Source organism: Schistocerca gregaria, chromosome 9 (genome assembly GCF_023897955.1).
Source record: "Schistocerca gregaria isolate iqSchGreg1 chromosome 9, iqSchGreg1.2, whole genome shotgun sequence".
Lineage (NCBI taxonomy): Eukaryota > Metazoa > Arthropoda > Insecta > Orthoptera > Acrididae > Schistocerca > Schistocerca gregaria.
The window spans coordinates 160,572,817-160,597,753 of record NC_064928.1 but is presented as its reverse complement, the minus strand read 5'-3'; the positions used below and the strand labels follow the sequence as shown (position 1 = coordinate 160,597,753).

Here is a 24,937-nt window from a genome sequence, read left to right as displayed (position 1 = left end):
ATTTTCTTAAATTCTCTACCTGTCCATAATGTAGGTTTTTTTTTTTTTTGTCGATAAATCCCTTTCTTCCTTCCTTTCTGCTTAATGTGAATCTTTCTGTTGCTGAATGTATGTGATGTATTCTATATTTGTGGCATTGTGATCGTGTAAGTGTATTGAGTGCTTCTAGGTCTGTGTTACTCCATTCCACTACTCCAAATGAGTAGGTCAATATTGGTATAGCATAAGTATTTATAGCTTTTGTTTTGTTTCTTGCTGTCAATTCTGTTTTCAGTATTTTTGTTAGTCTTTGCCAATATTTTTCTTTTAGTTCTTCTTTAATATTTGTATTATCTATTCCTATTTTTTGTCTGTATCCTAGATATTTATAAGCATCTGTTTTTTCCATCGTATCTATGCAGTCGCTGTGGTTATCCAATATGTAATCTTCTTGTTTAGTGTGTTTTCCCTTGACTATGCTATTTTTCTTACATTTGTCTGTTCCAAAAGCCATATTTATTACATTGCTGAATACTTCTGTTATCTTTAGTAATTGGTTGAGCTGTTGCTGCCAGTAGTTTTAGATCATCCATGTATATCAAATGTGTGATTTTGTGTGGGTATGTTCCAGTAATATTGTATCCATAATTTGTATTATTTAGCATGTTGGATAGTGGGTTCAGATCAAAGCCGAACCAGAAAGGACTTAATGAGTCTCCTTGGTATATTCCACGCTTAATCTGTATTGGCTGTGATGTGATATTATTTGAATTTGTTTGGATATTAAGTGTGGTTTTCCAATTTTTCATTACTATGTTTAGGAACTGTATCATTTTAGGATCTACTTTGTATATTTCCATTATTTGTAGTAACCATGAGTGGGGTACACTATCAAAAGCTTTTCGGTAATCAATGTATGCATAGTGTAGCGACCTTTGTATAGTTTTAGCTTGATATGTTACCTCTGCATCTATTATCAGTTGCTCCTTACATCCTCGTGCTCCTTTGCAACAGCCTTTTTGTTCTTCATTTATAATTTTGTTCTGTGTTGTGTGTGTTCATTAATTTCTGTGTAATGACTGAAGTTAATATTTTGTATATTGTTGTTAGGCATGTTATGTGGCGGTATTTAGCTGGGTTTGCTGTGTCAGCTTGATCTTTAGGTTTCATGTAAGTTATTCCATGTGTAAGTGTATCAGGGAATGTGTATGGGTGTGCAATGTAACTGTTAAATAATTTAGTTAGATGTGAATGTGTTGAGATGAACTTCTTTAGCCAGAAATTTGCTATTTTATCTTTTCCAGGGGCTTTCCTATTGTGAGTAGAATTAATTGCTTTGGTGACTTCATGTTGCAAAATTATCACTTCAGGCATTTGTGGTATCACCTTGTATGTGTGTGTTTCTGCTTCTATCCACCGTGCATGCCTGTTATGTTGTACCGGGTTTGACCATATGTTGCTCCAGAAGTGTTCCATGTCTGTTATGTTTGGTGGATTGTCTATTTTAATGTTTGTGTTATCTATTGTCTGGTAAAATTTCTTTTGGTTTGTGTTGAATGTTTGGTTTTGTTTCCTTCTATTTTCACTTTTTTTGTATCTTCTAAGTCGTTTGGCCAATGCTTGTAATTTCTGCTTCTTTTTATCTAATTGCTCTATCGCTTCTTGTTGTGAGATTTTACCCAACTTTTTCGTTTTTTGTCTGATATTTCTTTTCTTATAAATTGTGTTAGCTGTCCAATGTCTTTTCTCAGTTCTTCTATTCTGATCTGTAGCCTGTGTTGCCATGCTGGTTTTGTGGGTTTCTTCTGTGAGTTGGTTGGTTCTGATCTCTGCCTATTGTGTATATTTAGTGTAGTGAGTGCTCCTATATAAACCAGTAGTTGTAACTCTTCCATAGTAGTGTTTTCATTTATTTTGTTGTGAATGATTGTGTTGATTGTTGTTTCAACTTGTGGGTTATTTGGCGGTCTATGCAATAATGGTCTTATGTCTGTATTTGTGTCTTTGTATTCTATATATGTCAGCTGATATTTTTCTTCTATATCTAAAATGTGTGTCACTTCGCTTCTATTTGTGCTTGTCCTGGTGGCAGACTTAAGATTTCGTTTTCCTCTGATTGTTTAATTGATGCGTGTTGTTATTTGTTTGTTTTCTCTGGGATGTGTGAGTCCATTACTGTATTTTCTTCTTCTGATTGCACATTATTTTGTTCCAGTATTTGTTTTCTAATTCTAGCTTCAAAACTGCCTTAACAGTAAAATATTTCTAAAAACCTTTCCTACAGTATAACATCACAGTCAGTCGGTCAGAAAATTGCCTTTTAAATGGTGAAAGAGCAAGAGATGATTGATTTAGTGGAAGTATTCTATCATCTGTGGTCAAGAAAAATAATTCCAGATACAAGTGTCCACTCAGAAAATTAGACCGGTAACCTTTGGGGATGTCATGGGTTCTACACTAGTGCACTTCTTGAATGGCCAAACTGTCACTAGTTCGGACTAGAATGACAGTTTAAGCCTTCTCTTCAGAGACTGCTCTCATGGGAACTGCTGTCCCATTAAAATGCAGAGTATCACATGACATTATATACTGAGAATGCCCTTTGCGATTTGAAATTAAAGGTACTGACATTTACCAAACAGTCGCGATTTAGTGTAATCAGCATTTCATGTGCGGGGACAGAAATTTGCAGACAGCGAGGTCTTGGGGCTGGTACAAAAATTATGAACAATGACAAACACTATTTTTGAGGATATCTGTCTTTTGTAGTAGTTGGACGACAAGTGTTGCAAAGTACCTTTTCAAAAAAATTCTTATTTAAATACTTTTATTTAATTACTTACCATATTTTTACATGATTTTCTTTGAATTCCACTGCCTTCTATCTTTCAGATGTCCTATTAGCAAGCATTTCAGGTGTCTTCTGATAACCTGTATTGAAAAGTGTCAGCAAAGGAGGTAGTTTAGGTTGCAAAGTGACAGCATTCCCCTTCGCACACAATAAATTATCCTTATTTACAGAATGAGATTTTCACTCTGCAGCAGAGTGTGCGCTGATATGAAAATTCCTGGCAGATTAAAACTGTGTGCCGAACCGAGAGCTTCTGTAAAGTTTGGAAGGTAGGAGATGAGGTACTGGCAGAAGTAAAGCTGTGAGGACGGGGCGTGAGTTGTGCTTGGGTAGTTCAGCTGGTAGAGCCCGAGAAAGGCAAAGATCCCAAGTTCGAGTCTCAGTCTGGCACACAGTTTTAATCTGCCAGGAAGTTTCATATCCTTATTTAATTTACATATGGTAACTCTCATGCTTATTGATTTTCAGAAAAAAAATAGCCTTAGGTTTTACACAGTGACTTTGTAACTTGTTTTGGCTGTCAGATCTGCAAAAATAACAGTATCCAGCAACAAAAACATCTGTTGAATTCCCCATTAAAAGTTTTTACAGCAAAATAACTGACTTTCACTGTGTTGGTGGCAGCACAATTGGGGTGGGGGTGGGGGGAATGGGGGGGGTGAGATAAAAGCTACTTGGTAACTCAGTCATTTTGGATTAGAGGATTAGATCTGTTATATTCACTGTTGGCTCAGTTGGTTGGTGCATGATCAAAGCACAGGTGTTGAAGTTATCACAGGTGATTGGGAACACAAGAGTGATATGTGCAAACCAAGTACTAGCATAAAATTTTTGGTCATTTAACAAATTTTGCATTTTTTCTTTTCTGCAAATCCCTGTAGAATATTACCAAAGGGGCAGACTGCTGCTAACTGCAAAGATGACCTGTTGAGTTGCAGACAGGCACAACAAAACAACTTTTACACATTACAGCTTTTGGCCAAAGCCTTTTTCTACAACTAAAACACACACACACACACACACACACACACACACACACACACACACACACAGCAAGCAGGCTTCACATACACGACCACTACAACCAGCAGCACCGACTGAAATGCAACTGTCAGGTGAACAGCAATATATAATATTTTTTTTTGCTGAAGCCGGCTTTGTCCAAAAGCTTTAAAGTGTAACAGTGTTTCATTGTGCCAGTTAGCAACTCAATGGCTCATTTTTACAGAGAGTAGCTATCATATGTTTCATATGTTTGTTTATTAGCCATTCATCATGTTTACCACGCAATTGGCCCTGTCAAAATACATTTTACGTATTTCATATAAGTATAGTTGTTATTAATTTTTATATTACACATTATGCATACATATACATACACCTTTTCAGTAGTTAGTAATTTGTACATTTTACTCACATCATCCTTTTACATATACATATAAATACATAAACTTCTTACTAATCAGACAATTTCAGCAATAATCATTATACAGTTTACGTTCAAGTATTAGTTATACAGTTTTACACATTCAATTAATGGTAGTTACATTATTTCATTGTTTATACATTCCTTTCAAATTACTTCCAAGATATTCTTCAATTGAGAAATATGCTTTATTTTTGAGCCATGTGTCTAATACCTCCTTTAAGTGGGTGAGGGTTTTGTCTGATTGTGGCAGTTTATAATATAACTTTAGACTTCGATGTTTGTGACTGTTGTGTGTCAGTGACAGCTTAGAATGCAGTATATCAAGGTTGCAGTTATTTCGAGTACTGTGCAAATGTAAATTCTTTCTCTGTGTAAATTATTTTATATTTTCTTTTACGTGTATAAAGCAGTTATACATATAGAGACTTGGGAGTGTCATTATGTTTAATATACTGAAGAGCTCCTTACAGCTTTCTCTTGGACCCAATCGTTGTAAACATCTAATTGCTTTTCTTGCCATTTGAATACACAGTTTGTGCCTGGTGAATTACCCCATAACAGAATCCTATATTGTAGCTGTGACTGAAAGAAATCATAGTAGCAAAGCATCAATAAACTTAATAATGGAATTTCTTAGTTTATACAGCAGGACTATTACGCGTGCAAGTTTGCCTGTCAGATGGCTTATATGGTCACCCCATGAGAGCCTTCGGTCTATTTTTAGTCCAAGTAGTTTGAAACTGTAATTCTCTGCTTTCCATACCTTCAGATTACAATAAATTTCCTCTGTTATTGCATTGTTTATACATAACTCATTAGCAATACAACACACCCTACATTTTTCAAGAAGTTCATTATTTTTGTTTACCACCTCTTGCATACTCTCACCTGTGGAGATCATCGTCATATCATCAGCATATAAAACATTTTTGCAGGCTACATAGTTTGAGAAGTCATTAACAGATAAGAAATAGGAAGTGTCAAAAACCGCAGCCCTGTGGAACTCTTCTCTTAATTTTCATTAAATCTGACCTTTCATTGTTCAGATACACTGACTGTTGCCTGTTATTTAGGTATGACTTAATCAAATTAAGTGGTTTGTCTGCAATACCATAATATTCTAATTTTTTAACAATTATCTCATGTGATACTGAATCAAATGCTTTGCTTAAGTTGAAAAGCGCTGTGGATTTCGGAGGCTTTCAATAGCTTTTATGGTTGACTGATTAGTTCTAAACCCAAACTGGCTGTCATTAAGTAATTTATTGCTCTCAAAATACTTGTAAATTTGCATGTGTGACCAGCTCTCTATGATTTTGGTGAGTATAGGGACAACTGATATTGGTCAACAGTTATCTCCCCTTTATTTATATGGGTAGTGTTACTGTAATGTTAAGGCAATCAGGGAAAATGACATCATCAATAATTTTATTTGCAAGGTAAAGTAGAGGAGTTCTAATTTCCTTAATTATAGCCTTTATTACAATGTTACTGAATTCATAGTAGTCTTCTGTTCTAGAGTTAATCAACTTGTTTACTGAATTATTTATATCTGTAGCAGTTATTCTATTCCAGCTAAATCTTCTGTTTTATTCCGTGATTGTGAAAGAAAAGCTTCCGCATCAGTTAAATCATCACTTTTTGGTACCTGGGCATTTACTGAATTTATGAAGTGTTTGTTGAGTGTTGCAATTAATTGGGTTACCGATTTCTTCCTTCCCTATGTTTATCTCACTTTTAACTATGTTCCAGCCACCTGTCCTTTTCCTAATATTGGTGACATTCCAACCTGGAGTTTCCACTGTCTAATTCATCTGGCATGTTTAATAATGAGCCAGTATCCAACGTGTGGATTATGCTCGTGCTATCCTGAATTTCCGTTTGGTTGGATTCAGGTGTTCACCTAATGCCATACGATTAGAACTTAAGCTACCCTGTTCATTACAGCATACATAAAACACTCTTGTTCAATGAGCTGTTACAGAAAACTATGCTACTAGATTGTTAGTACATATCCATAGTACCCTTGCGTTTCCAGTCAGGTGTGATAACTTCCACAGTTTTACTTCAGTGGTACACGCAGCCAACACTCACCACTTTGTGTCTGACTGACGTACCAAAATATACTTTTACTCTCCAACATGTTGCAATCTAAATACACATATGGCTCTTATTTTATACTAAGTGTGAAAGTCCTTTGTGTTATACTCCACACTGTCACTATCGGAGAAAAAACAGGCCACTCACAACAGCTTCCTCCAATCTATTTCAATTTTGAAAAATGATTCAAATGGCACTGAGCACTGTGGGACTTAACTGCTGAGGTCATCAGTCCCCTAAAACTTAGAACTACTTAAACCTAACTAACCTAAGGACATCACACACATCCATGCCCGAGGCAAGATTCGAACCTGCGACCGTAGTTGGTCGCGTGGTTCCAGACTGTGGTCCCTAGAACCGCTCGGCCACTCCGGCCGGCTACATTTTGAATCATCAAACTGTGTTGACTTGCTAATAAAAATGCTCTTTCAATCCCTGATGTTTTTTATGATAATGACAAAAAGATTAACTTGGGGTGCATCCACAAAGTGAGTTCCATTTGTATTTCTTTTCACTGCAGCACTACAATTGCTGTTTGGCACATGTGTAGTAGTTGCTTTGAGTAGAGGAGAAAGATGACACCATTCCGAGTTCTCTGTTTTGCTTGTGCTGTGTAATACTTGCTTATAATGGTAGAACTGACTGGAAATCCTGTCACTTGCGACAGGATATGAGCAATTTATGGTTCAAATGCAACAAATGATTCAACAGTAAGGAGATAAAGACGACAGTTCAATGAAGGAGATTATGAAACATACTATGAACAAAGTGGGTGTCCATGTTTGGTTAACTAAGAATTGGATCATTCAGTCAAAGGAAACCCTTTACAGTGTATGATCTGTTTACAAGCTTTCTGCAAAAATTAAGATCACTTTATGAAACCCTGTCTCAAAAACCAAATTTTCCCAAACTATGCTTGTTGGGTGCCAGATATGGTGCTCTCTCCCTTTTTTCCTAGCAAGGCAGACAATCTACATAAATGTTTACCACAACATTTACAAAACTGTACTGCTGAGTATAGAGTAAGAGCCTTAGAAGGCTCACAAATTTTATACTTTTGATTCTGGAACATGTCCCACCTAACTGAAGAAGACAAAATCTTACAGGACTGCCAAGTCTGTTTGGTCCAACAATTATTATGAGCTCAAAATACAGGTTACCATACGGCTGGCAACACATGTGACAAATTTGTTTGAGGAATACTTGCAGAAAGTTGTGCAACATTATGACTAGTGTCTACAAAATAGCACAAACTATGTAGACTGGTAGTTTAAGATTTGTGGTTTTCTGTATCCATATTCTTTTTGTTTCACTATCAATCTGAACTTAATTTCTGGATGCACCATTTTATTTCCCCACTGAAGGCGTGACAGGCAGTCCTTTAACTGGACCTCCAGTTCCACTTCCACTGCCCAACATTCTCACTTCAGAAGGGATGCAATTAGCAAGCCTCATGTTAGTGTAGAAAGAGTTTCCTCAACAATGCACTAAAGAGGACTTCCTCTGAAATCTGATGACTGTGACAAGTGAACAAGGAAAAACTCAGTGGCAACATAATAATAGTACGATACTGTTACTTGGATGGTAACCTGAGAATATTCCATCAGTAAAATAAATCAAAACCTATATTGCCATAGTCAATATTTATTTTGTAATTAAAATAGTACAAAACTAAATTCAATAATATTTTCAACTGTTTTCAAGAAACCTTTGAATTCTTAGGCATGCACTTTGTCATTTCCAACTATTTATACATAGTTAATTATAGATTGTGATGCAACCACACGAAAAAAAAACCAAAATAACTTTCACTTTACATTGTCTAATATCCAAGCTGTAGTTAAGTACTCTGGTCCCATAGTTTTTATCACCTTCTCAGAGGTCAAGAAACGAAGTTAAAAGTCACAACATCCATGGAGTACATTAAATGACATTTATTATTAATGGCCTTGAGATGAACATCAGCGGCAGATGCCAGTCACTTATTATGACACAGTTCACAAAAAAATTCAGCTCTTTATCATCATCTCATCTCTGTCCACAATACCTGAATGCCATTGTTCACACGTATCCGTGAGCTGTGTGCACGTACTGTGTGTGTATGTACCTCACAGTTCTTCTCCAACATCCAATTTAAGATGTAGGAGAAGGTTGCTCACATCCTGCATAACACACGTGTGAGCCCTTTCCTGGATGCCCCTATCTCTCATTTTTGCACCAGCCTTCAGAAGCACACTCACCACACGTTCATGGTTCCATGCCACAGCCATCTGCAGGGGTGTGTCCCCCATCTCGTCAGTTACTTCCAGGTCCGCTTTGGCAGCTATCAGCAGCTCTACTTCCTTTACTCTGCCATACAATGCGGCAAAGTGTAGAGGTGTCTCCTGCTTGTCACTCCTCGCATTGACATTTGCACCACACTCCAGCAGACATTTCATCGCTGCAGGGCGCCCGACGATCGCCGCGACATGCAGTGCAGTCCATCCAGTCTTGGCTCGTGCGTTGACAGGCATTCCACCAGCAACTAGCAAACGGATGTTATCCATACTATCACATATTGCAGCACAGCTCAAAGCAAGGGCTGCTATTGTTTGACCGTCTGGGCTGCAAAAAAGAAAAGAGTTTTATTTATCTCCATCCTTTTAGTAAGACACATTTATGTACCCCACTGCACATGTGCACGACAGACACACACACACACACACACACACACACACACACACACACACACACACACACACACTTTCCTCTGCACTACCATGATGAGGACTTGAAACCCAACTGCAAAAGTTTTGGCAAAATTTTCACAAAGTGTTGCTCATGAATAACTGCATGCAAAAATTTTGGGTTTCATGACACAGTATCAAACTGTAATTGCACTAAACTATCAAGCTCAAAAGCCCTCTTATAGTTCCTCAAGCAACACTATGACGAATGTGTCTTCCTGAATTTGAGAGCTGTCAGCAGTCACAGTCTCCATCACTACCAAATAGAAATCCTTTACTAACCCTGAGGTGATGTGTCTCTATCAAACAGCATAAATGGAACAAATCTCTCTCAATGAACTTTCTCTCCTTATGCCTAATACTAAAACCTGAGAGAGAGGAAACAATCTGGATGGAGTGAGAGTAATTTGCAACAGTGAAAGAATGAAAATATTTTTTTGATTTGGTCAATGATTTATAAGTACAAAATTTTTTTCTTAATTTTGTTCTTTTGAAAAATAAAATTCAACCTTTCACTGCACCAAAATTGAAGTCAGTATTAAGGTACTTTACTTTTTTATTGAAAATAAAGATTGCTAACCATCATATAAAGGAGATGATCGAGTTGCACACAGGTACAACAAAATGACTGCTGTACATTACATGTATGCTTTCTGCCAAAAAATCATCTTATTGAGAACTATGTCTGACCACCGAGGCCAAGGTGATGTGTTGTTTTTTTAAAGTCCTTTTGGCCAAAAGCTCACGTCTAGTATTCTTTCGATGTCTCTGTATTCTTTTCATAATACTGTCATTATTTCATTCTTGATTTTTCCATTTTATCACAATAATTAATTACGTGTTTGTAACAGCCAAATCATAACAATAAATCCTAATTATCTCATCACTGGTTTACTTCAATTCTGAAGAACTAACCACTTTAGACGGAGTCACTGGATTGGAGTTTAGAATTGGAACTTTGATTACTCCTTGTTTGAAGCGCATAGCCTCACCAGATCGCTATTACCGAGTTGTATTTGTCACTGTGCACATTCAACTTTTAATGTCAAAATGGAGGGAACAGCAGCAGCAAAAGAGATATTACACAATATGCTTGAAAGAAGGAAAGCTACCTTCAATGAAATATACATAAAAATTATTAAACATTGTGACACTGGGATGCTAATAAGCCAATCAGTTCATGGAGTGGACTGGAAGGCTTCTCAATGAATACCTATTTGTTTGTGATGATATGCAGTTTGGGCAGAGGGGGCCAACACAGTGTTCTGCCAACCACTTTATGGTCCAATAAGGTTAAGTGGCCCTCCCTTAATGAGAGTGGTAACAGTCCACTTCACGAATAAAACTCTAAACTAAATCAGCTGCTGGGGCATCGTCTCATAACACCAGGGGCAGCGAGTTTGGGAGATTGAAAGTCCACCACAGGGAGGCTATGTTGGGACAGCCCAGCATAATGTGCAACACCGTCAAATGGGAGCCACAATGACAGTGGGGCAGATCCTCACTATGGAGATGACCACGAGTCAGCTGAGTATGGTCAATGCAGAGCTGGCAAAGGATAATAAATAGTCTTTGAGAGAGGCCAGCATGAAGGACTTCCACAGATTTGTAGTCTCCTTTGTCACCCTTAGTTTGTTTGGCGAAATCCAAGTGAGCCATCCCGTATTCCAGGCACCTCGAACTTGACAGCGTAATACTGATCAGTGGTCTGTTTCTGGAGTACGAATCTAGTTTACTAGTAGCCAATTCGGCCACACTATCAACAAGTTCACTCTCAGGAAACCCAAACAGATGAGAAAGGACCCATCACTGCAGGAATGGATATTCAAGTGATCAAGAGATGGTTACCAACTCCACAGTGAAAACACTACAGCCATCTGGCAAGCACAGCAGTTCAGGACGTCCTGCGCAAGTATAACCAAAGCTTAAATCACCAGTAAGCCATCAGTGTAGACAACTTCTGAACCCCAGGGTGCGCCAAGGTTGGTGAAAAATTGGCAATAAAAGGCCTTGGGATGAACCGAGTCTTTCTGACCTTGCGATAGGTGAAGAGAAACCTGTCACTGAGGGATGCACTAAGGAGGTGTATCAGACTGGGTCCAGAGGCAAAGTGGAAGAGGAAACAATGAAGTTCAGAGAGGACAGACCGGATGCAGACTGAATGTAATCACTGATTGGGGCAGCCATTGCAAGAGATGGATTACCATGTTTAGAAAGAGGAGACGTAGTTCAGATGTTTAGGGGAATAGTGAATGTGGGTAGCACAACTAACAAGCTGCTGTTGACACCTGATCTGCAATGGAAGGATCCCAGTCTCCGCAAGTAAGCCGTTCACAAGGCTAGTTTAAAGGCTCTTGTCCAATCAAACCCTGCAATGGGATATCAGCTCCAGTATCCACAATGCTGAGGGCAATGCAGAACTGTATGCCAGACTCCCATAATTGAGGCAAGATTTTTATCAGGACTTTGTAAAGCTGTAGAATGATAGTGCAATCTGCAACCCTGCTGGTTTTACTCAGGCAGTGAAGTGGAGTAAGTGCAACTAGCACCTTCACTTCAGCTGGCGAAGATGGGGAATCCATGTCAACTGGGAATCTAAGACCAGCACTAAAAGGTGACATCTCCACCACACTGATTAGCTGGTCATCGAGGATTGAACTTCTGGTTGTGGGTGAACAGCACAATGTCGACAGAATGGCACAGGGTGAGTCTTGTCGGCAGAAAATCAAAAGCCTGCTCCTTTCGAATGGCACATTGCAGTCTACTTTCAGCAACACTCTTCCTACAGAAGCAATAGTAGAGGCAAGACTGTGATACTGAGGATCCCACAGCTTCTGCTATACTATTAATGGCTACTAGAAAGATAGAGACTCTCAGTACAGTACACTGCCAGACCCCATTTTCTTGCATGTGGGGGGTACTGTGGGAAACACCATCTCAAACCTGGAACGTATAGGGCGACAGGAAGTTCTGGATGAAATTCAGGGGTGCACCCCCAGAGACTCCACTCGGGTAAGGTAGCAAGGATGTGATGTCACCATGTGGTGTTATCAGTCTTTTGCAGATCAAAGAAGACAGCTATAACTATTTGACATCAGGCAAAAGCTGTTTGGATGGCAGACTCCACATTAACCAGATTACTAGTAGTGGAACCACCTTGGCAAAAAACCACTTTGGGACGGAGCCAAAAGGCCCTGAAACTCAAGGCGCCAACACAGCCACCGCCACACTATGCGTTCAAATAACTTGCACAGACCATTGATGAGATTAATTGGCTTATAAGTGTCCATCTGTAGAGTGTGCTTACCTGGTTTCAATACTGGGACAACGATGCTTTCTTGTCTGTGCAATGGAAACTCACCATCGCTCGAGATGTGGTTAAAAATGGTAAGGATTTGATGCTTACAAGCCACAGGTAGGTACTTTTATCATTTGGTTGTGGATGTGGTCTGGCCCTGGAGCTGTATCAGGGCAGTGGGATAAGATACAACCTACTCCCACTCACTGAATGGAGCATTATATGGCTCCAAGTGGCTTGTTGTAGAAAATACTTGCTTTCACTCCAACCGCTCTTTTAGCACATGAAAGGCAGGTTGATAATTCTGACCTGAGGCTTGGAGGTAATGCAGAGCCCAATGTTCGACAATGGTGTCTAGATCAGTGTAGACAGTGTCATTCAATTAATACCACGTACACCTGCAGGTGTCTGGTATCCAAAGAGATGTCTGATCTTAGCCCAAACCTTGTAAGGAGAGGTACATGGTCCGATGGTTGAAACATACTGTTCCCAGCATTCTTGCTTCTGTCTTTTTATTAAGTGGCAACCCAGGCATGGTGCCGCTTAAAGGCAATGAGGTGCCCAATCAATGGGTACCTCTTATGGCATTGGAGAGCCCACCTACGATCTCTAATGGCCTCAATGACTTCCGAGGGCCACCACGGTACTGTCTTCCGTCAAGGTCGGCCCGAGGTACAGGAGATTGCTGACAGCTGCAGAAAGAATGGCTCCCTCACTGATCTCTCCATGCTGTGGGGAGCCAAGGTCGACAGCAGAGGCAAAAACATCCCCGTCAGCATTGTTGAGAGTCTATCTGGACAGGCATCCAGAGGGTTGACACTGAGGGAGGGACATGAATATCAGGAAGTGGTCACTACCCGACAGGTCATCATGGACCCTCCAGTGGATGGATGGGAGAAGGAAAGGGCTGCAGATGGAATGGTCAATGGCCGAGAAGGTTCCATGCACCACACTGAAGTGGGGGTACTAGTATTCAGGAGGCAAAGATGACATTGTGCCAGTAAGTTTTCGAGGTCTTTACCGTGACCTATGACCATGGTTCCACCCAACAAAGTGGTCTGGGCATTGAAATCACTCGAGATTAGGAAAGGTGGGAGGCGTTGAGAAACCAATGCAAACAGTATCTTCCGAGACACTTTCATATGTAGGGAAGTAAACACTGCAGGTGGTAATATCCTAAAATGGCCTTACCCAAACAGTCACAGCCTCCAAAGGTGCATTAAGAAGTGTCTAGAACATGGGTGCCAACTTTGCCCAACACCCTGTCATAGGCAGCACGATTCTTTTAACATCCTCGGTATCTATGAAAGACTGGGGTCTGCATTGCTGGGAACCAAGTCTCCCAAAGGGCACTGCAGAAGGCAGGCGAAGGGCTTCAAAACTATTGTAGCTCAGCCAGGCGGTGGAAAAAAAACTGCTATAACTCCACTGGAGAATAATGTTGTCAATGAAAAGTGAGGCCATGAAGGAACCAAGGGGCAAGTTAGGCCTCAAGATCACATGCTGCCACTGGTTGAGCAGTTATGTCATCTACATATGTAAGTTTTAGGTTCTGTTGTGTGGTGTGTATCAGGACCTCAGGAGCCAGAGTCACCGCCTTGGCCACAGGAGTGGAACAAGTGGGATTTTGAAGGTTCGGGACCACCAGAATGTCCTCATTCTTGAAGGACTTTTCTTGTCTTTCCTCTCTTAAGAACATCTCAATGAATATGAGGGCTTCTCTGAAACATTTTGAGGTAACGACGACAATCATGAAACTCTGCGACCAGCCTTCAGCCACTGAATAGTGTCCGGTTGTAGACCTGCAGAAGTCTTTGAAGAATATGTCCTGACGGAACCCTTCCTGGGTAGAGAAGCTGGAGGAACGCAATTTGTCTCTGGCTGGGATGTGGGCACCAATGTCGCTGGTGGGTGGAAAGCTATTGATCCCACAGTAGGTTTGGGAAAAGCAGCAAGAGGGAAGCCCCCAACCATCACGGAGGCATGCATGGTTGTGCAGACTGAACTGTGGAGGGGGATTGGAGTAAAAACTGTAAAGGCAACAGTAAGCAGGTGCAAGTGGATGCAGGGTACAATGATTGTGCTGAGATGAAGGGACTTGCATGTGATAGATTACGCAGAAATGTGTCAAACCAGTGTTAGGGTTGCTGCTGCTGCTGCTAAAAACAATAACAACAACAACAACAACAACAAAGTCTCTCTTTAGAATTGAGGAGCTTAACAGCAATATATACATGCTCGGGGCGGCAGTGCACACTTCATAAAAATGCAAAGATCTGTGGTATACAGTTGGTATGGTAAAGTAAATTTATAGTAAGTTTGTTGGTCTGTGGGTAGCATTGTGTGTCCCACATTTCCAACTACAATTACTTTTACTACAGCCAGTTGAGATGTGAGATATTACAGAGTTATGAAACTATGCTGGTATCGTTCATTTGTTCCTGTGTTTTGAATGTGTGCAAGTGAAATTGCTTGGAAGTGAAAGAAAGTGGTTGTTTCGATACACAAAAAGTTGGAGGCACTAAGCATAACAAAGGAAAATGGTTGAAAAACTGATGTAGAATGTGCTGTCAGAATGAAGGAAGAACCAAACAGAAATTTAAGAGTACTACTTAAAAATGATCATAAATGACAAAGACAATTTGCAGAACTGTGGTACAATACTTCATTTGATTCAATGAGGAAAGAGAGCAGTGTTCCACCATCTGTTCCAATCCTGCAGCAAGAGGCACCAAACATACAGAAACCACCTCATGGTTAGCCTAACTTCACAGCCGGCCAAGGTCGATTAGAAAGATGGAAAGCTCATCACAGCCAATACATAATACATTAGCTGGCAACAACAAAGACGCGCTGACATTCATTAAACGTCTTCGCTATCGTTCTGCTCTCGAGTATCACACAAGTTTGAAACAAAAGAAACTTACACTCTATTTCAGCAAATAAATGTGAGTAGATTACAGCAACTACATACTTTAACTGCCAAGAAAGGGTTTACTGTTCAAAAATGAGATGTATGTATATTGTTGCACACATTAAGTACATTTAGTAGAATACTGGGTGATCAAAAAATCAGTATAAATTTGAAAACTTAATAAACCACAGAATAATGTAGATAGAGAGGTAAAAATTGACACACATGGATGGGTAAGGAAATCGGTCGTGCCCTTTCAAAGGAACCATCCCGGCATTTGACTGAAACGATTTAGGGAAATCACGGAAAACCTAAATCAGGATGGCTGGAGACGGGATTGAACTGTCATCCTCCCGAATGCAAGTCCAGTGTGCTAACCATTGCACCACCTCGCTGGGTCGGAGGTGGGGGGGAGGGAGGGGGGGTGTCATCTCTTCTTATGTCTTATTGTGTGGAAAAAAACAACCAATATAATGTCAATGGATATTAATTACTGAATACTTCGTGGTATTCTGTTTTAGGGTCTGAAACTATTTTAATACTTCAGCTGCCATAACATACCTGGGTTATCAACTCCCTTGGGTTATCAACTCCCTTGGGTTATCAACTCCCTTGGGTTATCAACTCCCTTGGGTTATCAACTCCCTTGGGTTATCAACTCCCTTGGGTTATCAACTCCCTTGGGTTATCAACTCCCTTGGGTCATTTTGTTTTTTTTTTTTTACTCCAGTTTTCTGCTTTACTTTTCACTAAGTAAACTATATATGTATAAATAAATTTAAAATGTCACAATTTGCTACCTAATACTACAATTTTTTGTGAATATAATGTAACTAGATGGATAAAAATTCTACTCACCAAGAGAGAGCAGGAGAACGTACTATGAGGATACTGAAGTTTGCAAGTTTTTGGAAGCAATGGCTCCTTCTGGCATAAGGGTTGAGGGGGGGAAGGCAGACGTGTGAAGGAAAATGACTGGTGAGAAGTAAAAAATGGGGAGAGTTCAGAACACAAGTTTAGGAGATACTTACTAGATGAGATGATGAGGGAAGACTGATTGTTGGGGATTGCACCAGACAAGTTGTGAAAACCTGAGAGCTTAACCCCTTAACGTACAATTTAAGTTCCAATGGCCCGGACCCAAAATGTAAACATGACTGCCAGCCCAGGTCTGAAATGTAAACACTCAGCCTTAGATCCACTCAACAGTTCGGCAAATCTGTCTGGTGCAGCAAACATGCACAACTTAACAGAATTGGGTTAGAGCACCTGCCAGTTTTTTATTCCAAAAATTATTGTTTGTGCATAGTCACAATATTGCTTTCCTTCACTGTTGCTGCAGTCTTTATTTGATGATGTTTGTGCTGTAAGCTAGTGATGATAAGAAGCAAGAAAAGGTGTTACGTGAAACTAAAAGTGAACATGGTAGTAGCCAGAAGTATGTATACAATGTACTATAAAAATAATGAGTGTGATCTTAGCTATCAATAAGTGTAAGAAAACTGTGTGCAAATATAGGAACTGTTACTCGTATTTTTGTGTGCAGTATTTTTTCATAAAGCATAGTGCATGAAGGTGATCACCACTATCAATGATTTTTTCAGTTTTTGTTACAATGTCAGCTAGAGAATGTAAATAAAAACTGTGTGTAATATGTATTTTACACTGTAAGTATAGCCTGATTGTGATATTCTTGCACTTGGCCTTCCATGGCCATTGTTGGGAACACACGTTTACATTACAGTGGTGACCAAGGAAAATGCAATGCAATGTAAATAATTTCACGACAGCAGTGCATATGCTATTAAATGTTTCAGTGGTTCCTCATAAATATCGTGATAAAAACTACCAATAAGCTGAGCAAAGTGCTCTCACTCTCAAATGCAATAACTGTGTTCAGATGATAAAATGTGAAAGTAAATAACAAATAAGCAATGAAAGGAAGAAAACTAACAAGACCAGCCACGCGAGTGGTATTTAAGTCACGATTTCAGGTGCCTTTAACTTCTGCAAAAACACAGAACATGATTTGTTACTGTAAGGCAGTCTGTCACAGGATGCTGCTGTGAGTCACCAATGGAACCACAGAGCTTTCAAGGAAAATGTCTTACTTGCATTTACTTCACATGGACCACAGAATAAATTTTCTGTGAATCATTTTTAATTTGCTTGGCAATCAACATTTTAATAACGCATAAATCACTATTCAATAATATAAATGTATTTGCTTTGAATAAGAAAAATCACTATAGTGAAGATAGACATATGAACTAATACAACTGTTCTAATGAATGCTATGTAAATGTGGGCAAGTATTACAGTCCAATGCCAAGAAAATTATTACTGCACAAAATCCAGCAGCTTAGTAATTCAAAAAAATTCATGTGACAAACTAAAAGGTATAAATTTTGGAATTACTGACATGTCAATGTAGATAAAAGGGACACAATACATTGTAAAACAAAAAAATGATTTATTAATCATATTTTGTCTTTCATCATGCTGCAATTGATCAAAGAATTTACAAATGCAATAATTAATCATGGCACTCATGTTGTACAGTATTAAGCCCAATGGTCAATGATAGTGAGTAAACTGGATTAGTTAATAACCTATCATCAAACTGAGACTGATATGGAAATAAGAGCTTTGTGGAAACTATTAACATCACACCAACATGAATACATTCATGAAACAAACTGATAAACTATGGGGCTTCACAGAATACAGGGGCTTTGATGAAGAAATGTTTATGTTATTAACAACTTCAAATGAAACTTAAAATATCAGACCATATTGGGGAAATAGGGGTTTCTCATCAAGAATGTACATGTAAATATGGAATGCTCACTGTAGATAGGGGTTTCTCATCAGGGATTGTATGCAAATATGGAATGCTCAATGTACAGACCAAAAATTTTTGGCTCTGCCAATTCAAACAAAGTATGACCTTCACCCTAACCTATACCTCAGGTTATGCTACATTTTTATTCATCACTGTAATCCTAAAATATATATCAATTAGATAATACAATCCAAAACTTCAATGGATTGCCATCCCCCACTAGACTCTCAGGTCTAGTAAACAGGATGGTCTCAGCCACAACACCCAAGAAAAAAATGACATCCTAAACAAAACTTATGAACTGGATTCTACAACTGAAACATAAAACAAAACATCCCAGACACAATCTAGATAACAAACAATGTTATACATTGATTGCTCACGTTGTTCACTAGACCTGAGACAGTGAAACCAACCAATGTTTTAAAATTTTCCAGTTCAGCTACAGGGCTGAACTATGAATGTAAAAAGCTAATCCAGTTGCTCACGAATCACTCAGAGCTAACAGGCCCAATTTGTGACACATACCTTTGAAGGTCATCCACTTATTAAGGAACAATTATCGTATGACATGAACTTACCATTGGCAATCAGTTGTTTATCCCACACCATTTACTATAAGAAGCGAAAGAACCATTAAATTTGTCCACAGGTTTCCTATTGGCTATAGTCGAGACAACATGAAAAGACAGGTCGTAGCGCTGTCGCCAGCTTTCAGCTGTGAAGTGTTAATGGCTGCAGGCAAAACAGTAGTCATCTACAGATCTATGACAACACTGTGGTGTTGCCAGAGACATAGATAAGACAGTGCCCATATTGCCTACCGATTTCTCTTTTTCCATATGGAAATTGTTACTAGCTAGTCTTGAGTCGTCCGTATTAACGTACAGTCTGCAGAGAGCGTGCGTGTGACATGGGTGTGGATCAGTTATTAGTAAAAGCAACAACAATGAATGCAGGAAGCTACTGCGACAATCCATTTAAGAAGCTGTGCTACGGCTGAACATTAACTTTATACGAAAAATCTACACAAGAAATGAGAAGTTTTACACACTGCTTACTTGGACATATAGCCTACGCATTGTGCAAGACTGAAAGAAGAAAACAAATCTGAAGGTATGTACGATGAAATAAAAGAAATTATTCAGATAGTGGAGGGAGACGAAAATTTAATAGTAATGGGTGACTGGAATTCGAGTGTAGGAAAAGGGAGAGAAGGAAACATAGTAGGTGAATATGGATTGGGGCTAAGAAATGAAAGAGGAAGCCGCTTAGTAGAATTTTGCACAGAGCACAACTTAATCATAGCTAACACTTGGTTTAAGAATCATGAAAGAAGGTTGTATACGTGGAAGAACCCTGGAGATACTAAAAGGTATCAGATAGATTATATAATGGTAAGACAGAGATTTAGGAACCAGGTTTTAAGTTGTAAGACATTTCCAGGGGCAGATGTGGACTCTGACCACAATCTATTGGTTATGACCTGTAGATTAAAACTGAAGAAACTGCAAAAATGTGGGAAATTAAGGAGATGGGACCTGGATAAACTGAAAGAACCAGAGATTGTACAGAGTTTCAGGGAGAGCATAAGGGGACAATTGACAGGAATAGGGGAAAGAAATACAGTAGAAGAAGAATGGGTAGCTCTGAGGGATGAAGTAGTGAAGGCAGCAGAGGATAAGGTAGGTAAAAAGACGAGGGCTAGTAGAAATCCTTGGGTAACAGAAGAAATATTGAATTTAATTGATGAAAGGAGAAAATATAAAAATGCAGTAAATGAAGCAGGCAAAAAGGAATACAAACGTCTCAAAAATGAGATCGACAGGAAGTGCAAAATGGCTAAACAGGGATGGCTAGAGGACAAATGTAAGGATGTAGAAGCTTATCTCACTAGGGGTAAGATAGATACTGCCTACAGGAAAATTAAGGAGACCTTTGGAGAGAAGAGAACTAAGTGTATGAATATCAAGAGCTCAGATGGCAGCCCAGTTCCAAGCAAAGAAGGGAAGGCAGAAAGGTGGAAGGAGTATATAGAAGGTTTATACAAGGGCGATGTACTTGAGGACAATATTATGGAAATGGAAGAGGATGTAGATGAAGACGAAATGGGAGATACGATACTGCGTGAAGAGTTTGACAGAGCACTGAAAGACCTAAGTCGAAACAAGGCCCCCGGAGTAGACAACATTCCATTAGAACCACTGATGGCCTTGGGACAACCAGTCCTGAGAAAACTCTACCAGCTGGTAAGCAAGATGTATGAGACAGGCGAAATACCGTCAGACTTCAAGAAGAATATAATAATTCCAATCCCAAAGAAAGCAGGTGCTGACAGATGTGAAAATTACCGAACTATCACTTTAATAAGCCACGGCTGCAAAATACTAACGCGAATTCTTTACAGATGAATGGAAAAACTGGTAGATGCAGACCTCGGGGAGGATCAGTTTGGATTCCGTCGAAATGTTGGAACACGTGAGGCAATACTGACCTTACGACTTATCTTAGAAGAAAGATTAAGAAAAGGCAAACCTACGTTTCTAGCATTTGTAGACTTAGAGAAAGCTTTTGACAATGTTGACTGGAATACTCTTTTTCAAATTCTAAAGGTGGCAGGGGTAAAATACAGGGAGCGAAAGGCTATTTATAATTTGTACAGAAACCAGATGGCAGTCATAAGAGTCGAGGGGCATGAAAGGGAAGCAGCGGTTGGGAAAGGAGTGAGACAGGGTTGTAGCCTCTCCCCGATGTTATTCAATCTGTATATTGAGCAAGCAGTAAAGGAAACAAATGAAAAATTTGGAGTAGGTATTAAAATTCATGGAGACGAAGTAAAAACTTTGAGGTTCGCCGATGACATTGTAATTCTGTCAGAGACGGCAAAGGACTTGGAAGAGCAGTTGAACGGAATGGACAGTGTCTTGAAAGGAGGTTATAAGATGAGCATCAACAAAAGCAAAACGAGGATAATGGAATGTAGTCAAATTAAATCGGGTGATGCTGAGGGAATTACATTAGGAAATGAGACACTTAAAGTAGTAAAGGAGTTTTGCTATTTAGGAAGTAAAATAACTGATGATGGTCGAAGTAGAGAGGATATAAAATGTAGACTGGCAATGGCAACGAAAGCGTTTCTGAAGAAGAGAAATTTGTTAACATCGAATATAGATTTATGTATCAGGAAGTCGTTTCTGAAAGTATTTGTTTGGAGTGTAGCCGTGTATGGAAGTGAAACATGGACGATAACTAGTTTGGACAAGAAGAGAATAGAAGCTTTCGAAATGTGGTGCTACAGAAGAATGCTGAAGATTAGATGGGTAGATCACGTAACTAATGAGGAGGTATTGAATAGGATGGGGGAGAAGAGAAGTTTGTGGCACAACTTGACTAGAAGAAGGGATCGGTTGGTAGGACATGTTTTGAGGCATCAAGTGATGACAAATTTAGCATTGGAGGGCAGCGTGGAGGGTAAAAATCGTAGAGGGAGACCGAGAGATGAATACACTAAGCAGATTCAGAAGGATGTAGGTTGCAGTAGGTACTGGGAGATGAAGCAGCTTGCACAGGATAGAGTAGCATGGAGAGCTGCATCAAACCAGTCTCAGGCCTGAAGACGACAACAACAACAACATTTAATAGTTTGTTGTTATTTAATATCCAATACCAGTTCCATTTGAAGCTGTGTTCCCAGAGCCAGAGCTGATTGCAAATTATTTTTATAAGACCACCATATTTATATTTAAAAGCCCATCAATTCAATGACACGCGGCCCCATAACTAAATGCTATCATAGGAGATGCAGGACTTTATAGAGAGTGTGCCATTTCCCAAAGTAAATGGTTAGGTAAAGGGTATTAGGCACAGCTTCTTTAGTTACGAGTACTAGTCACTTTGGCAATCTTTTGCTATCAACTATATTCACACAGTCTGACATTTAACTAATCTGTATTGCAATCAAGAAAGAGTAATAGATTGTCATGAGCTCAATGCAGATAGTTTGAGCTGCACAAATTGTTTGTTAAATTATTTATAAAATCAATTTGCAAATGCAAACAACACCAGTGGAAGTAAGGTGGGGGGGGGGGGGGGGGGGGAGATACAGTAACCATAAGGAATTAATGTAATGATAAAACGCCACATTTGCTTATTACTAGCTCTGCTCTGCCACTAGCTCTGCTCTACCAAAGTGTTTTGTACAACATGTTGAAGGCAGCTCGATCTTTAGACGTGTTGAGATCAGGGTCACGAAGACATGATACTCTCATTGGCATCATCAAACTAATAAGCAATTATGTCACCAGTGGTGGTTTTTATTAACAGCACATCTAATTATCAAAAGAATATTACACAGAGTAATGTTGCACACCGAGAAAAATTAACTGAAGTATCCCATATCGAAAACTAGTCAATCAGGCAAACCACGTTTTCTTACGTATATAAATAGTCGAGACCCACGAGTGACTATTCACTAATCATTATGAGATTTTTAAGTACAAGCAATGCTGTTATTCAGTTATGCTAATGTCTATTCACTTGTAATAACTAAGTCTTATGTCTAATACTTTCCGCCGATTTGTAAAACTTAACACGGAACCTGAGCTTCTGAGAAGCTTGTTTTCAATTAAAAGTTTCTTTACGTTAACATTTTAATTGCGAGTAATGTTTTCAACATTAACGCTGTTACCTCTTGATACTTTATGGACTCTAAGGCGGCTGCTTCCGCCTGGAGTGCGGCAATTTTTATGGTGAAATTAGTTGTTGGAGGCATGTTCGTCCGATTTTGTTAAAAATTTTGTGAAGGTCACTAAACCAAAGTAAATATTAAGTTTTTAGAATGTATTTTCTTTAGTTTAAAGCCAACGTTTCGGCCATGTCCGAAAATGCTGGGCTGCTACAAGCTACAGGGAGCAGACAATCTCACGTATTGTCAATGGAATAATGAGCAAATAACATAAGTAAAAACATGACATCGAGTTAGTGTCATTCATAGACTTCGTGAAGCGTTTCCGTAACATGAAGAAGCAATCATAATCACTTATTCCGAACTTTATTCGCGGTAGTAGGGTAGTTACTGTAGTACACAATATCTACATCGTGCACGATCATTATTTAGCTAACACAACCGCGCCTATACTAATAAATTCCAACACAAACAAGGACACTAGTTCAACTCCAGTAAGTGTGAAAGTTATTCGTATTTTTCTCCTAAAGGAAAAATTGTTAAATCAAGGGGACGAAATGAAAAACTGACCGAAAAAGTCCGCGCTCCCACACAATTTATGCACGCCAGTGAAGGCCATGGATGCGCAGACGAAGTTTTAGGGAGAAAGGCACTCTCCTCACAAAGCTTTTGCACTATAAGCAAATTCACAGTCTCGGCTTATATCAATAAGAAATAAACTGTTCCAAATACTTACGTCTTTACTAATCCCAACGCCATGATCTCCAAGTCGAAATCCACCACAAAGACACCCTCCCTCCCACACTTTCCTCCTTTCACTGAGAGCGGAGACACGTGATGTTTGTCGCCAAGTGGAGCCAACAGCTGAACGAACCCTGATTACCAACACAACGCGATTTGAGAGCAGCACATATGGCTGATGTTAGACTGTGTGGGTGACATACAAATATAAATATTTAAGACGACAAAACGTAAGTTTTAAAAATTTATGCTAAAGTACTTTTTTCTAATAAAACAAAGAACATAAACCTTGGAATTCTACAGAACACATTCCGCCATTTTGCGTTTTCCACCATCATTATATCACGGCTTACAACCCAACAAGCAATTGAATGGTGGAACACGGGCATAGAACGTTAAAAGCCAACTTGGTGACATAATTGGTTAATAGGCTGCTATTTTGTTTTGTACACTATTATCTGCCAATTGTAAATCAGTTTCAAGAGACTATATTCATTGCGTACTTTTACTTTCCGTAGAGGTCATTGTTTTATTGTACGGTAACGCCAATATTAATTAAAAATCATTTGGAACGAAGCCCTTTTAACTTGCTACAGCCATTATGGAAGTACTGAGTTGTCATGACGTAACAAGCAGACGTCCGCCATGTTTGAAGCATATATGAATTTTATGTGTGCTGGTTACTTTTAATGTAGTGGTTTCTTTTTCTAATTTGTCTTTCGATTTCCTATTAGTAAAACACGAGGAGCGTTCTGGTTGAACCCTGTTAGAAGGGAGGATTGCAAACATCGAGTCATAAGGGGCTACTGGTACGGTACAGACGTTCAAAATTTATTGACAATATACTGAAGCGACCTCACCGACCGTATCATCAATCGTATTGGCAAAAACTGGCAACACAGTTCGACATATGCTGTAATTATGTTAGCTATAGCTGGCAACCAACAGAAAACATCGAAAAAGAGAAAATGGGACCCAAAAATGACTGAAAAAAGCGAGCAACTAGTAACAAGTGAATTTACTGACTGAAATCAGAACCACAGATCCGAAAGATTTCATGACATATTTTCGGGTGTGGCCTTTAACGCGCAACAAGTTATTGATATTTTAGCCGACTACAGCTTATCTCTGTCCGCTAAAGAGATACAGCGTTGTAGTCAGGCAATAACTTTTTATTTCCACAAGCTCGAATATCAATCAACTGAAATCTAAGTCAATACAAAGAACAACAATAAAAATCAAAGAGTACAGCAGATTTTCTACGCTCTCATCGCCACAGAATAATGCTGCGTTTCATTGAGCATTTAGAGATGCTCTTCTGGCTAATCCCACACACCCCCTCTGGTAGAGCGGAGCTCTCTGAATGTTAC

The 24,937-nt window shown here is 39.2% G+C and overlaps 1 protein-coding gene across 1 annotated transcript; it reads right to left on the bottom strand.

The window, feature by feature from the left end:
• Window positions 1-7,983: 7,983 nt before the first annotated feature.
• On the bottom strand, window positions 7,984-23,908 carry LOC126291968 (serine/threonine-protein kinase TNNI3K-like). Its single transcript, XM_049985721.1, has 3 exons — window positions 23,856-23,908; window positions 23,563-23,701; window positions 7,984-8,963 (listed from the first exon to the last, which is right to left on the bottom strand). The coding sequence occupies exons 1-3, from the start codon at window positions 23,875-23,877 to the stop codon at window positions 8,468-8,470; spliced, it is 657 nt and encodes a 218-aa protein (XP_049841678.1). The 5' UTR covers window positions 23,878-23,908; the 3' UTR covers window positions 7,984-8,467.
• Window positions 23,909-24,937: the final 1,029 nt, after the last annotated feature.